The sequence below is a fragment of the Calonectris borealis genome, chromosome 2, assembly GCF_964195595.1.
Source record: "Calonectris borealis chromosome 2, bCalBor7.hap1.2, whole genome shotgun sequence".
In the NCBI taxonomy this organism is placed as follows: Eukaryota; Metazoa; Chordata; class Aves; order Procellariiformes; family Procellariidae; genus Calonectris; species Calonectris borealis.
Window position 1 is genome coordinate 81,122,455 of NC_134313.1, and position 16,317 is coordinate 81,138,771.

The 16,317-nt window shown below is 39.6% G+C and overlaps 2 protein-coding genes across 2 annotated transcripts in view; one reads left to right on the top strand and one right to left on the bottom strand.

The window, feature by feature from the left end:
* Positions 1-16,317, bottom strand: part of DAP (death associated protein) — a 305,538-nt gene that overhangs the window by 196,956 nt on the left and 92,265 nt on the right. The gene's annotated exons all lie outside the window — the stretch shown is intronic.
* Positions 1-16,317, top strand: part of ANKRD33B (ankyrin repeat domain 33B) — a 45,720-nt gene that overhangs the window by 16,622 nt on the left and 12,781 nt on the right. The window contains exon 2 of the mRNA XM_075140693.1: positions 15,480-15,609. Coding sequence (XP_074996794.1) covers positions 15,480-15,609 — 130 coding nt within the window. The remainder of the gene's footprint in view (positions 1-15,479; positions 15,610-16,317) is intronic.

The window sequence follows — 16,317 nt, forward strand, 5'->3', positions numbered from 1 at the left end:
ATTTCTTCATGGTAAATGTGTTTCTTTGCTCCCATCTCTTAGCAAATTCCAGTGCTTTGGAGTTGGGCACCACAAAAATGAAGAAAATTGTGTTCACAGGTCATGTCTATACTATTTTAATGGCCAAGAGTCTCTAAGCAACCAAGTCTATTTCAACCAAAGGCCCTCATTTAGCACACAGAAATCTCTGCAACTGTGGTGTACCTTTGTTTATACTTTTAGTAGAAGTACATTTCCAGTTTTCTGAGCTTGCCAACCTTTTTGCTTAGATGGAGCTCTCTAATAGCAACAGATCAGCCGTGACAGCTTGTGTGGCTGAATGTTGTACTGAGCTGATGGGAAGTATCCTCCTATAACAGAAAAACAGAAAATCCTGGAAAGCAACACAGACAGCTGATGGATGTGCAGGCCCATTTGCCAATTCCTAATTTTTTCAAGACATGAATAATATGGCTGTGGCTAAATGCTTAGTTATGTGAAATTGTTGGTCCAATAATTGCTATGATGTTTGGCCAACACTGAATGCAATAGAATGTAGTCTTCTTGTGAACAGTAGTAGCTGCCACAAACTGAGATGGAATGTGTCAGGTAGCTAATATTTTTCTGTATCCTTTTATTTTATATAAAGGTATTTATTTACAAATCTTCAGCTGGAGAGATTAGAGAGCTTTTGTGATGAGTCTTGGGCATAAGAACATGTTTATTTTCTTTTATACGCTGTATGGCTTGCAGCCAGTTAAGCAAAAAAATCCGTTTTTTTTAGGCTGTAGTTTCCAACTGTACATTGAAAATTCCCTATAAACTAGATATGTTTTTTTTTTCTCCAGAGGCCTGGAGCATCATTCAAAGGTCCCTCAGTATGTTCAGATACCGCTCTCTTTAGTGAGCTTCTATCAACAAAAATGCCATCCTGCAGTCAAGCAATGTCCTGAAGTACCAAAAGACTCTCTGCCAGACTTGTAATTCTTTGGCTGCTGTGGGGCACGGAGACATGTCAAGCTCACTGCAAACAGTTCTGAAAAACCTCCATCAGATGTCTTTGATACTGCTTTTTTGTAGCATGTTTCTTTTCAGCAAAAGGTGTTCTTTTGTTACGAAAACTGTTTTGAATGTCTACTATTTCTCTCATAGATACAGGTCCTTAAATTAAAAAGTAGATTGCTTATATGAATTCCTGGAGTCCTGACTCAAGAGAAGCTGTTTTGCAGTTTACCTAAATATTATCAAATTTTATGAGGTGGAAGAAGAACAGTTACCGGATTGTTTGAATGAAACTGATCTATAAAGTGCATATATGTTGTTTTAATGAGTTAGCACTTTTTTAAAAAGGCAGGTCATCTCTAGTAATTCCAGACATTTGGATATAAATGTGAAATTACTCCTCCCTCTTTTTTTCAGATATTTAATTCTATCTTCTTTACTTCAAATTCAACAATATATTAATGTTCAATCCCTCCCTACGTTTCTTTGTTATTTAGATGGACGGGGTGTATTCATCGGAAGATGAGATTCTTAGATCCAAACAAAGAGGCAGAAGATGCCTTCCTGCCTTTATTGCATGGAGCTAGACACTCAGCTGAGATAAACAGGGTGGGCACAGGCTCCATATAAGAGGAAAGACTGCACCAACAGCAGGTAGAGCCTCACTCAGCTCTTGCCACGAGGTAATGGCATTACGAGTGTGTGCTGCGTTTGCTTATTAAACTTAAACTGCAGTCCTGTAATTGAGACAGATACGATGGTGATGCTGCTGTCTCTCGCTTGGATATTCTAAATATGATTTTCACCTTTGCCGAACTGTCTGCTCGTACACTGATACCTGCTACAGCTGCAGTGGATGATAAATCCTTATTTAGCTAACTGAGATAATAAAAGAGAGAAATCTAAGATGGGAATGCACACTTAAAAAAAAAAAAGCTGCTTTAGAAATATCTTCTTCAGGATTTTTAAAAAGTTGAATCTACAAAAAATAGTAAGCTACCAGAGGAAAAAGGGTCCCCTCTGAACAGATTAATTCATGGCACATTGTGTGTTTTCCCAAACAAAAAATCAGGCTGAGCCTCCTGCAGATAAGCCCGTTCCCTAAATGAGCCCATTCCCTAAATACAGCGCTAAATTCATGTGAGACTACTTGCTAGTAGCAGCAGTGTTCTTGATCCAGCCAAGTGCTGTTCTCTGATCTTTCAAAAAAGTAATTCTGTCTTTTGTTAAAACAGATGCACTTTTCACAGGGTGATGCTAACCCTGCAGGAAGGAACCGTTCCTTAATGGGAAGTCTGAGGCACGCTGGATTTCCTCTCCAGTGTCTGTATGCAGCCTATCAGTTGTTACTTTATTCCTAAAATAGAACTGTAGTTTGATGGTTTTTATAGCAGGAGTTAGTTCTTGCCCTCTAACCAGCCATGAACATTACGGAGTCGTCAGTACTCGTAGGTGTAAGTCACAAGAGCGCAACCCTCTTTGCCCTGGACCAAAGATGGTTTACGTAAAAAATAGAAAAGTCTGTCTGAAACATAATCCACATGTTCTGCTGTAATTTAAAATGTGATCATAGTCATCAGTGCTTCTAACAGTTAAACAATTAAAACATGAGGAACTTGGGCATAAAATTTATATTCTTAGTATTAGCAATGCTAGTTCACTATGCATTACTTGAAAATTGCATACTTTGTTTGAAGATAATGTTTTCACCCAGAACTGAAAACCTCCAGTATTCAGAAAGTGTGAATTTACCAAGGCAGTGTTTAAACAGTTACAGTTATTGGTGCCTCATCGCTCTTTGTGGAGACCCACTTTTCAGTGCAATTTCTGGAGCGCCAGTAATTAGCAGCGCATAGGTTGGAAAGAGTGAGAGAGTTCTTACGAAGTCAGGAACCATAGCACTTTCTTCCAAGTTTCACAAGCCTAAATCCAAGGAGTAATACTTATAAAAATCCAGTTTTTGGCCTCCAGCATGGTCATCTGTGATATTCCACAATAGCTGCATTGCGTGGAGCTGTGGGATTACAGGATTGCAACCCTTTAGGATCACGAGGGTTGACACTAATCCATGCATACCAAAATCCACTTTAGGACTCTGCGTGAAAAATAGACACCTCCCATCAATTCACCACAGATGCGTCTATTGCTTAAAAAGTTTATTTGTTTTCTAAGAAGAAATCGAAGAAATCTTTTGCTTTGTTGGAGCTGGGGGAAAAACAGGAAGGGGCACCACTGAGATGAAAGCCAGTCTAGGTAAAACCAGGTGCATATCCTAGGTAAAGGAAACTTTCGTTGTGGAAAGCGTAATAAGGGCTTTCAAGAACCTGGATGCTTTAACATCTGAAGAATCATTGCTACTTGCACTGGTTGATGATAATCTGAAGAGACAAGCTATGAGATCTCATCAGTGGGATAACACCTGACCAGCTGGAGAATCTTCTTCATGTCTACCAATAATATTTCAGCATACATTTCTTCCTGAATATCAGTATTTAGCTTGCGTTTTCATGAACAACAACTACTGATTGTTATTACCATGTTACCTCTTGGTTGAAAAGAGGATCCTGATTGTTGCTATGTGATAACACATCTAGAGTGAAGTATGTAAGGTGAATCCTGTAGGCTAAATACTAATACATTTCTGTCATCTGAGAATCACTTGCCCTTCTGCTATGCAAGGGCAGCTGGTCTTCTTCCCTCTCTTAGTTTTCACTGGCGGAGAAAGTTTACTGCAGTTTCCTGGTCCATTCAGGTCAGTTCCAGGATCAGTAAGGCTTATTATTAGAAGATCCAAGATCGATAAGGACGGTTATTATTGGAAGTGTTATAGAAAAGGAACCAATGACGTTCAAAAGCCAGAGCACAGGGGAGGTTGGGAAGAAGAGACAATGAGGGAGTTACTTATCCATTGATATCATTATGAAACTTACTGTCAAATGGCAGACTAAGATGGAGACTGGGCTTTTATTGCTCTTACGGCTTCTTTAGATCAAAGGGTGAGGAAATAGGCTGGTACTTTTCTGTGTGGTACTGTGCAGTGTTGTGTGTGGTACTGTGCAGCGTTGGGTGTAGTGTGCAGGCAGTCCCCCATCTTGGTGTCCCAAGAGGAGTATGCAGTTGCTCTTCTTGGTGAGTATAGGGCCTCTGCAAGGAAGAGCTTTCACCCTGACAGGTTTTTTCTTCATCAAGTTGCTTTCCTTTTGAGGAGAGAGATTTTTCTTTTTTCCAGTGGCAGATGAGCCACTGATGGACAGACCTCTTCTTGGGCTCTTTCTTTACAAGGTTTGGGTCTGCTGTGATTCCACGACCGGGAGGCTCAGAAAAACACAAGCAAAATGAATTTACGGAAGTTGGAAGAAAGGAACTGAAACTTCTTGGGAAGGTCTTTCCTAATGTAACTGCAGGAGTTCATTGCCACAAGAGGGTGCTTGCAAGCTCATCACTGGCCGAGTCCCTTCAGAGAACTCCACAGTGAAAATGTGCTGGCGCCTTTAAAATGTTGTTTATAGAAGAGACAGATTAGATACAATGATAGATTATGAGGGAGTAGAAGGTTGTGCATTTATCTCTCAGCAAGTGTCAAACTGAAATTTATTGTTTACAAAGATTTTGTGAATCATTACTTTTGGAGAGGTCTCTTGAAAAAACTGTGCATTCAAACACTGTGTTTATCTTCTTGCAACAGATGTAAGTTACAGTCAGCCTGTGTCTGACAGAACATAACAGAAAGGAGAATGGGAGAATGTATCTGTTAAACACATAGAGAGGAGTGGAATGACACGTCTTAAAGCCAAAGGAAGTACTTTTGACAGAGTATTGTCAGTGCACAAAATACATTTCACATGGCTTCTGAATGCACTACAAAATACGTTTTTAAAATGCTGCAAACTCTCCCTTTTTATGTTAAATGTGTGTGAATATAGGTATATATTTAGAGACCAGGAGAGAAATGAACTGGAGTGTTTCTAAGGCCCAGGACTTGGAGTTCAGATCTAAACTGGTTTCTGAACATCGCTAAAGGTCTTATATGGTGAGAGAGTGCACTGGACTGAAAATACATCACGTTTGGGTTATGCTGTTAGATGATCCACCTTTGTCATTTCATTTAGCTCTTAGGGGTTTTGCCTTTCTGAAAAAAAAAAATTATGCTTCAATGATATAATTGATAGAAAGACTATTATTGTAACATCGGATTTTGAAGTAATTTGGCAATCAAGAGATTCTCCAAAATGTTTTCCATATAATTATTTCCACAAAAGGTATAGTTTGAGCCTTATTACAAACTCATTTCTTTCCGTGGTTCCTAAAGCCACTGCAGCTTTGTATAGCAATCGGCTGGAGCAGCAGGAGCTCCAGCCTCACACATTCACAGGAGGGAGCAGTCAGCACTTCGCTGTTTTAAATCTATCGCTAGCTGGAAACACCTGTTCCAAGCAAAGCTTAATAATGTGCTGTTCATTTAAGGATCCGGAAATACATTATCCTTGTTCACAGGATGGTTTACAGCCCTTGGAAGCCTTGCTAAATGTTGCAGAGCAAGCCAGTGAAAGACAAAGAAATGAAATTAAAATCAGCTCACTGTTTGCTGGGGCAGGATCTTGATGTCGGTGGGAGTCTGTTACATTGCCTCCCTGTCGCGAATGAGTGATTTAGATGCTGCCCAAAGGTATTAGCAGAAAGTCATTTTAATAGAGATTTATAAAGGTGCAATTTAATGGAGTCCAGTGGCAAGGTCCACTCTATTATTTACTACACGGATGAAACATATAAAGAAAAATCATGTTATGTCTAAGGGTTTATATCTTAGGGATTATATGTGTTTAGCAGCAGTCCAGGGTTCATTCACAGTTTTAGCAGCACTTAATCATTAACTAATCATTAACAAACTTTAGCAGCACTTAATCATTAACTAATTTCATATTTACAAAGTAAGTTTTAGTAGAGTCTACTACAATCACGACTTAATTGCAGATTATGCTTACTATTAGTTCACACACAGGCAGAAATATATATATAAAAATGTACAAAAGGTACCTGTTAAAAATTCCCCTCGAGTTCGGTGAAGAAATATTCACATAAAATGTCTCGGCATTTCTCAACGGGCGAGGGTTGAGCCTCGAGAAGTGAAGAGCTTCAGCCCAGGTCCCGTCGGATGACAGGCCTCCGAATATTGCCGGCTCAAGATGTTGCAAACTCCGAGGTGTGTCCCACTCAGAGGGAGATGCTGGTCCCGGGGAGCTCAAAGGGTCTCACTCAGGACCACCGTTTATAGATTCGCAAGATGATGGCTTTAGTCATCCTTAAATTTCCATCCTGGCCACAATCCCAGCTGGTAATTACTAAAAAATTTGTCAAGGTTTCAGTGTTGTTCCCCTTGAGCTACGACTCAGATAAGGTGGCACCTGGGCCAGGCAGTGGGAGCACGTTCCCGGCCTCAGCCATGCAGAGCTTCTGGTACGGCCGAGGAGGGCTCAGCCGCCAGGATCAGTGCCCCACGGCCGAGGTTTCACCGGGATTTCTGAGATCAACGAGCGGCCCAGGAGAGGGGGGGATGAATGCACCACCACACTCCCCCAGCCCTCTGCAGTTAATGGTTTGGGTTGCTCATGTTTAGAGCACCTTAAAGTGCAGACATGGGATTTGTGGTAGAAATGCCTTCTGGGTTTGCATCAGGATCCCCCCATTAAAGTTCAGTACATTATTTACATTGTTTTCTGAAGTCAGACCTCCCACTTGTTTCTTATAAATATCTCTTCCCTTACTTTTAAGCCAGAGAAGAGTGGCCCGCGTCTAGCACAGATATCAAAAAACAGGCATAGCAAAGAGGGATGTATAAATTTGGCTGCCATGTATCATGTGTTATTACTGTCAACACTATCAAAACTTAGTGCTAACATTTGACAGTATTAACACTGATTAGTATGTGCTATACAAACAGGAAAGCTAGGATTAGTAAGGCCGCATTATTTGTCAGGGATCATCACTACTTAGTAGTTGTATCTAACATGACAGTCCAAATAAACTGAAAATATGAAATTTAACCTGATAAAAATTGTGTTATTAACCCTACCATCTTCCCACAGTATCTTTTGTCCTTTACAGTCAAGCACCCTGTAAGCAGAACAGAGAACCTTTCCCCGAAAATGGTATCCTGGGCTGATTTCCCACGTTATTGAATCCAGAGATAATGTCCTTTTAACATATGGATAATGGCAATAAGCTCTACTAGGTGACCTTCCAGTTCATTTTAAGTATGTGTTATTTTTATTAAACAGTATTTCCTTAAAGATTCCTTACATATTCCTTTTCTAAAATGATACCTTGTTTACTTCTGCTGTGACCAGAGATCTCACATACATTGCAAAGCTTAATTTTGGACTGATTGGACTGTATCAAATGTCAGTTCTGTTTTCAGTTGTGGAAGAATGATCCCGGTTTCCTCTCTTTCCGAAAAAATGTCTTCATTCTATAGATTGCTTTGTTGCACAACAGTCTGCTGTCACTAGTAAAGGCATTTCTCCCACCTGATGAAACTTAAGACTGATAAGTACATTCCTAATAAAGTCTTACTGGCTGTCACTGCAAAATAATACATTATTTTAACAAAAGTGATCTGGAGCATGAATGTGTATAGCTGCTAACATCCTGAGCAAATATGTATTTTTTTATATATATCTATATTTTTCAATGGAATCACATTAAATTTCCTGACTCAAGCGCATCAACGTTAAAATATGCCTGAGTTAGTTGTAGCTGCTACTAGCTCTTGTCCATGTGGTCAGGCCTTTGTTTCAAGCTGAGGTTCAGAGGGGAAAGAACAATAAAACATTTTTCATGTGATAACACAAGTCCAGTTACCACTGTTTTAAGAATTTATCACCAAGTGTCATCTTGACTTATAGCAAAAACAGCTGGCAACGCAGCCCAGGGCTCCTGAGGCAACTCAGTCAACGCAGCGTCCCTCAGCTCGTATTTTTTTGCAGGGCTGTTTCGCTGCTAGGTGTAATCCTGAGTGCCCTCGGCTTCTGGCCTCCTCCTGCAGCGAAAGGGCTGGCCGAGAAGATGCGATACAGCAAGGAACAAAGTGGCCCTTTTCTCCGGTGGCCGGGAGAGGAGGTGACGGCAAGCGTTGGCTGTTGGTCAGGCTATACAGGCAAAAAATGTCTTCTGTACTTCAGCAGCGCTCCAGCCCTTTGGACACGGCATGATTTTGGGAGGCACGTGCGGGGTGAGAGATGGCAGCAGATGCGGTGGGTGAAAGAGTGTGAGAGAGGAGCCGCCTTCTGCGGCTCCTGGAGCATCCCTGGGGGGACGGGGTGTGGTGACGGGCTCCTGAGCAACCGGCTTGTTGTCTCAACCGGGGTTTGCCTCAGGGGAAAATGAGGAGAACTCTCCGCAGGAATGAGGAGAAAAAAGGATTGCTACTTCTGGTGTAACGCTCCAGTTTCCTCCCATCAGGCATCCCGTGGGTTGAAGATGTAATCATCTGACTTCTCAGTCGTCCTCTCCCCGCAGCTTTGGTCAAGGGAGCCATGTCAAGCGCCAGCTGGATGGCTGGCGTTGGGAGAAGACGTCGGACAGTGCGGGAGCTGGGGACATGTTCCAGCCTCCTGTGAACAGTATACAGCCCCCAAATCCCCATCAGCTCAAGGGTTTTTGATTTCCCATTGAATTATTTGCTTTTATTATGTGGCTTGATATTAAAAAAAAAATAGAGAAGGGTTAATCCCTCACAAGCGTCTCTCAGTATTGCCATATGATAAAACAATTTGTTTTCTATATATCCCACCCACTGGAATATCTCTGGCTACACAGCATGTGTTTATCTATCTGCCTTGCGTGTCGCTTATGGCCCCTGGCAGTAGCTTCCTGAGGTTTCTGCCAGCTGCTTATATCACTAGTAATGCTGAAACCGATTCAAACAACACACATGTTAGTAAATAAGGAAGGTCACACTAATTTCATTACCTTTACTTGTTGCCTGATTTATTACACAAGTGGCCCTGGTTTTCTTTGTTGTGTAATGCAAGCTTTTGCAGGCATAGTAAAATGAACTTTCCTGGGACTATTTTTAGAGGTGATCACAGAGATTTGGATTAGAATGGATTAAGTAAGGACTTCTGCAGAGATGATACATATACTAAGCTGTGCCTTTACTTAAAGACATAGCCTGACTGGTAGAAGAGGCGTTTACGAAATAAGTAAAGTAGAACATATCCCACGAAATGGAAGGGGAAAATAGTGGGTTATCATCTGCATGTCCATGGACAGGCCCGTGTTTTTAGCTAGCGGAGCGCAATTCAGCCTGGGAAATGAATCTGTGAGCGTTCATAATGCTGTGAAGCGAAGGTGGCAATTTTGTGCCTTCAGTATTCAGGGACTGCAAGAGGCAGTGCCATTTAAGCTTGCTTTTGGATACCAGATTGTGCTTCAGGCTACTGTGTTCCTCTGCAGAGGAGGCAGAGTTTTGCATGCCGCTGCTCCATCCCTACTCAAATACTCCTTTGCACTTTCCCCACTTTCCCCGGCAAAATCAGCATCTCCCCACTCGCCCTGCTCCAGGCACGTGGGGTTTTGTCCAAGCAACAGTCGGACAAAATTTGTTTAAATTCCCAGCTCTTTTTTTTGTTGCTTTCCCAATAAAATTAGTATGTTACTAAGCGGTGGCAGCCCTTTCTCTAAAAGGTCAGCCTAAATTATTTTTTCCAGATAATATTAAAGCTTACGTGCCTGATGGATTTCTGTAGCACATAAACACCACTTCTCATGGGACTGGTGACCTGAATAATTACCTCATCTCAGTCACTGTTGATCTAATCAGCTAAACCAATTACAAGCCATTTGTGAAAGTTTCTCAGATTGCTTTATGCAGACTAGAAGGTTTTGTGCATTATACTCAAATTAGTATATAGAATATAGTGATGCTCAGCACTAAATTTTGCTCTTTTTTACTACAATGTACATTTAGAATGTCTGTTAACCCAAGTTTCACAGAGGTGCAGAGTTTTTAGGGGAGATCAGAATTTTCCTCAAATAATTTTGGGGGATTTATTTTCAAATACTTGATCTGATTTTTTTTTTCTTTGTATAATAATGAATTATGTTATAATGAGTGATAGTTATATATAGTTCTGTTATAATAGTGAGTTATGTATAACAGAAAATATTAAACATGAGTTATTTTTGTAAATCAACAAGAAAAAGTTTAAATACAACTTTCTATTCCTTTATATTTTATTATTCTTTCTTTTCTATTACTCATAATATTGCTTGTGTAACATGCTTTTAACTTAGACATACTTTTCATAGTTGTCCCTGCATATAACTATGAATTACAATGAATCATCACCTCATTTAATTCAACTGCATGCAGTTTTAATCATTGCTGTTAAACCAACCTTGCAGAATTGTCATTAATACTTACAGATGCATGCAAAGCAAACCGGACAGTTGTTTATTATGATGCTCATAAAAAGCAATGGGTAATGTCAATTTAGTCTTTTGCCAGACCCATTTTTGTCTGGGATAATAGGTGGAAAGCTCTAATAAGCCGTTTTCATTCTTAGCATCTTGGTGGAAAATAAGTTGCCTGAAGAGATTTTTTTAAAAGCTAAAATAATTGCATGCTGTATGTGATTTGCTCTGCTGTTCAGCTTGAGTTCATTATTGATCCTCTAGTTTTTCTTGTGATCTCTATTATATGTAATGATCTAGTGTGCAAATAGCCTTACACCTGTAATTTTGTCCTAACATCTGATTTATAAAATCATCTCCTGAGATATCCATGACCTCACTTAATCAGACACTTTGTTACGTCATGAGCCAACACAGCTGAGCAAAGCAGTTTATTTTTATAGTGGCAGCACTATTCCAGTCTCGCATGAAATCAAAGACACATGAAGAAATATTAGTTTAAAAGGAATCAAAAATTTCCCAAGACTATTTTATTCTATTTCAAACATGCACATTTCAAGTTTATGCTTTTGAAGGAAATTTTAATACAATACTTTTAGTCTGATTACAGAAGAGCACTGTGAAACTCTTAGAATTCGTAAACACTGCTTGAGGAAGGTGTTGCAACATCTGATTAACTTCAGGTAGTCCCACGCCTGAAATGTCCATTTATGTACTCTGGAATGAAATTAAGAAAATTAGTTATACTTCACTTAGAATATATGGAAAATAAGTAATTTATCCCAGACTGACTGTTTTGCATATATTCTAAATAAAGTATTGTTAATTTTGCTCTGTCATTTCAAAACAAAGGGGGCTCTTTCAAAACTCTGCTAGTTACATAGAAATAAGATATGTCATATAGTATAGAAAAACTGTGGGGAATCTCTGTGAAATGCCAAATATTCCACAGGGGAAAGACAGAGCACTCAACACCTGGCAGTATTATGGCTTCTACTTGGAAAAAAACCCTGTTACTGAGCTGAATTTCAACCCCCTCTTATGTGGAAAATTCGACAGTAAATGTTAATGTAGTTGATGTGATGGATGACTCATGCTTTCTCGTTGTGAAGAGTCTGTATGCGATACTTGAAAAATGAAATAGGATCTGTTGCAAACCTCAGAGAAGCCACGGTCTCCTGTAACGAAGAAATCCCTTTTCTTATAGTCCAAAGGCATCAATTTCGTTTCATGTTTAAGGTCTCCTCTGCACAGAGGGTCAAGGCAGATATTTTTGCCTGTTCTGTTTCATTGGTCTGGGAGAGTGATGGGCAGCAGCCCTGGCCGCTGATCGGGAGGGAGCGGGTCTTAGCTAAGAAAACAGTCCTTGAAAAGCAGGGTTACTGTGCTTGCATGCTGTGACATATGTACAGCTATTCCTTCTAATAATTGATTACTATTGTATATTAATAGAAATAATTTGAGGTTTTATTATGCTTTAAAATAAGTGGTGGTTGAGGACATATGAAAGGGAAGAGAGGGAAAAGGATGCTGTTGAAGGAGAAAGGTTGAAGTCTTAGGGAGAGGACATGCATTTAGGAATTACCAATCTTCCTTCTCCTAAAGCTTTCACATGTAGTGAATATGCCTGAGAATTGATCTTACTGACAAAATAATAGTAAGATTCAATTTAAAAAAATACATATTTTTTTCCACATACGCTGACCACTTCATAATTGCACCATGATCCTTCATATGAGAAGTAGAATAATTGATGCCTTGGTAGAACACTAATGAGATAAAATGTCATCTCTTTTCTAAGGATAACCAAATTATTCAGGTTCAGAATTTTCTAGCTAAAATTCATTTATACTGCTTTGGTTTTATCTTTTAAAAAAACATTAAGTGCACAGCTGCATTTTCCTGCAGACTGCTGTGATACAAGCTACTGCTTTACCGATTGCTTCAAAAAGCAGTTTGCTGAAAGCAATTTTGTGTCGGTTATATTTATTAATTGAGATTGTTGAAAGCGTTTGTAATATATTATGGCTATGGATAATAGTATTTATTGGTATATGAAGTTAAAGATTCTGGACTAATAACTCATGTTGCGATTGATTGATTGTGCGTCCTGGCCGATCTGCTTGTACTAACTTTCAACAAGGAGAATACAGAGCCAGAAATGGATGCAAAGAGAAAAAAAAGGGGAAAAAACCAAGCAACCTGAAACCACAAATTATCATGGTATCCTTGAACCAGGATTTGGGAAATAACAGTTGAATCCAGGGGCTTATTGCAACTTTCATTCTAAAGCTGTAGCCTCCTGCACCTCATTTCAATATCTGATACATTTGCAAAAGTTACGCAAAGGAAAGCAGTCCCCCAGCAAGCGGCCTGTCTCAGCCCCCTCCCTATGAAAGGTATAACCGGTGAGGGTAACCAGAGGGCACCTGCATCAGCTTTACAGCCCTGGACGGTGCTGGGAACCGCATGGCAGTGAAATGACTTGTTTTTATGTCCTCGTGCGATTGCTTGTTTTGCTTCTCAACCAGGGAGTGCTGGGCGTGCTCTGCAGGGTACCAGCTTCTCACACGCTTACCTGAACCACTTCAGATTCGTGCAACTGTCTTCCAAAAATGATTTTCCGTGTTTCTGCATCATGTAATCCCACAGAAAGCTCCAACTCTCTGTTGCCTTTCCTTATCCTTAAGCCAGCAGTCTTTGATAGCATCTTTGGAGAATAAACTTCAGAAAATTTTGATACCTAAGTAATCCTGGTTTGTAAACTCAGCATGATGAATGAGATATTGATTGATTTTGAGATTGTTTCTGTCTCATATCTGCTAAAATCAGAACGCCGGCATGTGTTGGATATATCTTTAGCACTCTGTCTGATGGAGATACCCGCTAAAAGTAGGACAAAAGTCCCTAAATACTGTAAGGCAGAAGCCTCTCACAAAAAGGAGCTAGTGTTTATTATTTGTTATTGTTTGTTTTACTGTTTTACTGTTTTACAGTTTGTTTTTCTTTTAAAGAGAGCAAAAAATGAACTTTTTTTTTTTAAGCATCTGGTAAATACTTTTAGAACACAAAAATGTCCTGTGAAAATATATTGTGAAAATATCCTTCAGATACTCAGTGAAACAGTTTTTTCATTAGAGATGAAAACTACTCTAAGATATTCTTACAGTTTTTTGAAAATACCACCCTTCAGAAATTTTTTCAGTGAACAATAAGATCTACCTTCTTATTGTCAAGAATTTTAGGTCTCCAACCTATTGTACACTTAGTTTTCTGCTATCATTAGTAATCGATGGTTTTTTTGAATGATTGCGTGGTGTTTTAAATCTGCAGAGCTTTTTGAATTGTAAAGACCTATATCTTGAACATCAGGTGAAAAATGAAATTATGAAAGAACTAAAATAATGCTCAAGGCCTTACCAAGTGGACACTGACGCAATTTTTTTTTAAAGCTAAGAATGATTGCATTGTAGTAAAACTTGGATTAATCTGAACAATCGCACCAGGAGAGTACATACTTTTTAGTGAACTATTTCAGGTCATATGTATCTCTCTCTCTCTCTTTAAGTAGAATCCTCTGTACAATTTCAGTAGAATGGTTTGAAGTATTACAAGTGCTTCACAAGGAAATGGAGATGCTCTGGATAAAGCAGTGGTGGGTGTTGTTTCATACTGAGGACAGGAGTGAATTGAGAATAAAAGAAATCAGAGTAAGAATTTTATCAAAAGATGTAATTGAGAAATACTCTACATAGCCTGTGAGCATCCCAAAGAGTTGGCATTGCCTCTGTTTCTTAATGAAGCTGTTTGCCACCTAAACCAAAAGGACTATCCAGAATAACAATGGAAGAGGACACTGAAATATTAACTAAGTAGTTATAATGACAATAAATCAGAAACCGCAGCTGTTGTCATTTGGCAAATGGCTCTGTCTCAGTAGTGTCCATGGGGAAAAGAAATAAAAAGAGTGTTTATTGCAAGAGCAGCTGAGAAAAATGATGGAGGAGTCAGGGTGGGCCATTCAGTTTTCATTCCTGGGTTCTCCTTCTGGCTAGTCTTCTGTGGTTATGAACTTGCAGCATGTCTGCGTGAGCACGTTTTAGGCAGGCGGGGTTACCAGAGAGGTTGAGATTTGTGTCTCTGCCCTATTCTTTTCCATAGTCAGATGCTGAGCTCAGAAAAGCTGAGTCGTGTGTTGGCAGCGGAGAGGGACCGCAGGGAGCCCTGACTTACCTGCGCCTGCCCTCCTCCACGCCCCTCAGCCCCGCGCAGATCAGCTGGGCTGCCCGAGTAAGCCTGAAGACCGGAGATAATCGTTTTAATCATAGTGGTCAAGTGAGCAGCCAGGATTAAGTACTGTAGTTCCGTTTAATTAATGACAAGCGTATTTTGATGTATTTTAGGGAAGCTGTCAGTTTGCTGCTGTGGAGTGAAACACTAGCTGGGTACCAAGCTGAGTTACAAGGTTTACCTTCTGGCTTGGCTTCCTCCTGGAAGTTTTACAGCTTCCAGCTGTCATAAAGCACATCAAACAGGAGCCCTAAAAGCAATTTTATGTTATTTATGATTATAAAAAAAGGTCAGGTTATAATGGGAAACCTGAAGTATTTAAAGATAGCAACAGGCAATATGAACATGACTCGTGCCTACCACTTCCCCTTCAGAAAGCAAGTAGTTGTTTTATAGAGAATTAATATTCAGATCAGGTCCAGTTCACCTTACCTGCTGGGTTCATTTTATTATATAATAAAATCTGATTTATTCTCATTTGAATCTAGATTATATAGTCATATAAGCATAAGCCATTTATAAACAGTTACTTTCCAAGTAGCATAATATAATACCTACTCTCTTAGGTATTTCTGAGGAATACCAAATGTTACTTGCCAAAGGGCAGAGATGAAAAGTGGTGTTTTGGATCTGAACATTGTGCCTGGAGCTAATCTCTAGTTATGCTGATATCTTCTTAGCTCTTCATTCTTTTTTTTTTTTTTTAAAAAAAAAAAAAAGCAGACTAGTATGCTTCCTCAGTGAACTTTCCTGAGTCTGCTAAACCTAACTCTCCCTTTATATTTTACTTACAGAATGGTCTTATCGTTGCCTGTTACCAGGGTTATGTGGATATTGTAATAGCCTTAGCACAATGCCCTCACCTTGATGTGAACTGGCAGGACAACGAAGGGAACACGGCTCTAATTACAGCTGCCCAGGCAGGTAAGGCTCTTTGTTTCACCTCTTACATACAGGGTCTTAGGAGGAGTGTGTCTTGTGGCTATTATTTTTAGGATTTTGTCAAAGCCCTAAAAGAAATTAGTCTGCATAAAATCATCCTGGCCATGCCCACTCCCAAGTAAGTTTGTCATGATTTTCTTTGAACGAATTAGCCTACAGTAATATGTATCTGATGGATTAAGACAAAAAAAGCTATACATTTCTAGATGCCATTAATTATTTTAACTTAAAAATAAAGAAAATCTTGCCCCCAGTGTGCAGTACTATACTGCTTTGTTCCTTTATGCTTATTTTCCTATGTTTGCTCTGGCAAGCAACCAGTCAACATTGCGGTCATATAACGTGCTGTATCAGTGCTCATAGCATCTCTTTTCTCATGCTTGTTGCACCTACCTCACTGGGTCTGTAGTAATTGATGACTGTAGGAAAATGTATCATCATTAGGAAATACCTTAGCTGCTAAGACATTCTTCAACCACTGCATAGTTAAAAGCAAAAAAACCCTATTTATATAGTCTCAGCAGGATTCAGTGTTTGCCAATGCTGCTTTAATAACAGGCTGATTATATTGACATTGACCATGTTAATCCTGATGCAGACTAGAGTGAGAGCAAAGTTTATCCCCAGGTTTTCTTTTATCCCACCCAGCATAGTAATATTCAGTGAACAAGTGTAACAGATGACATAAAT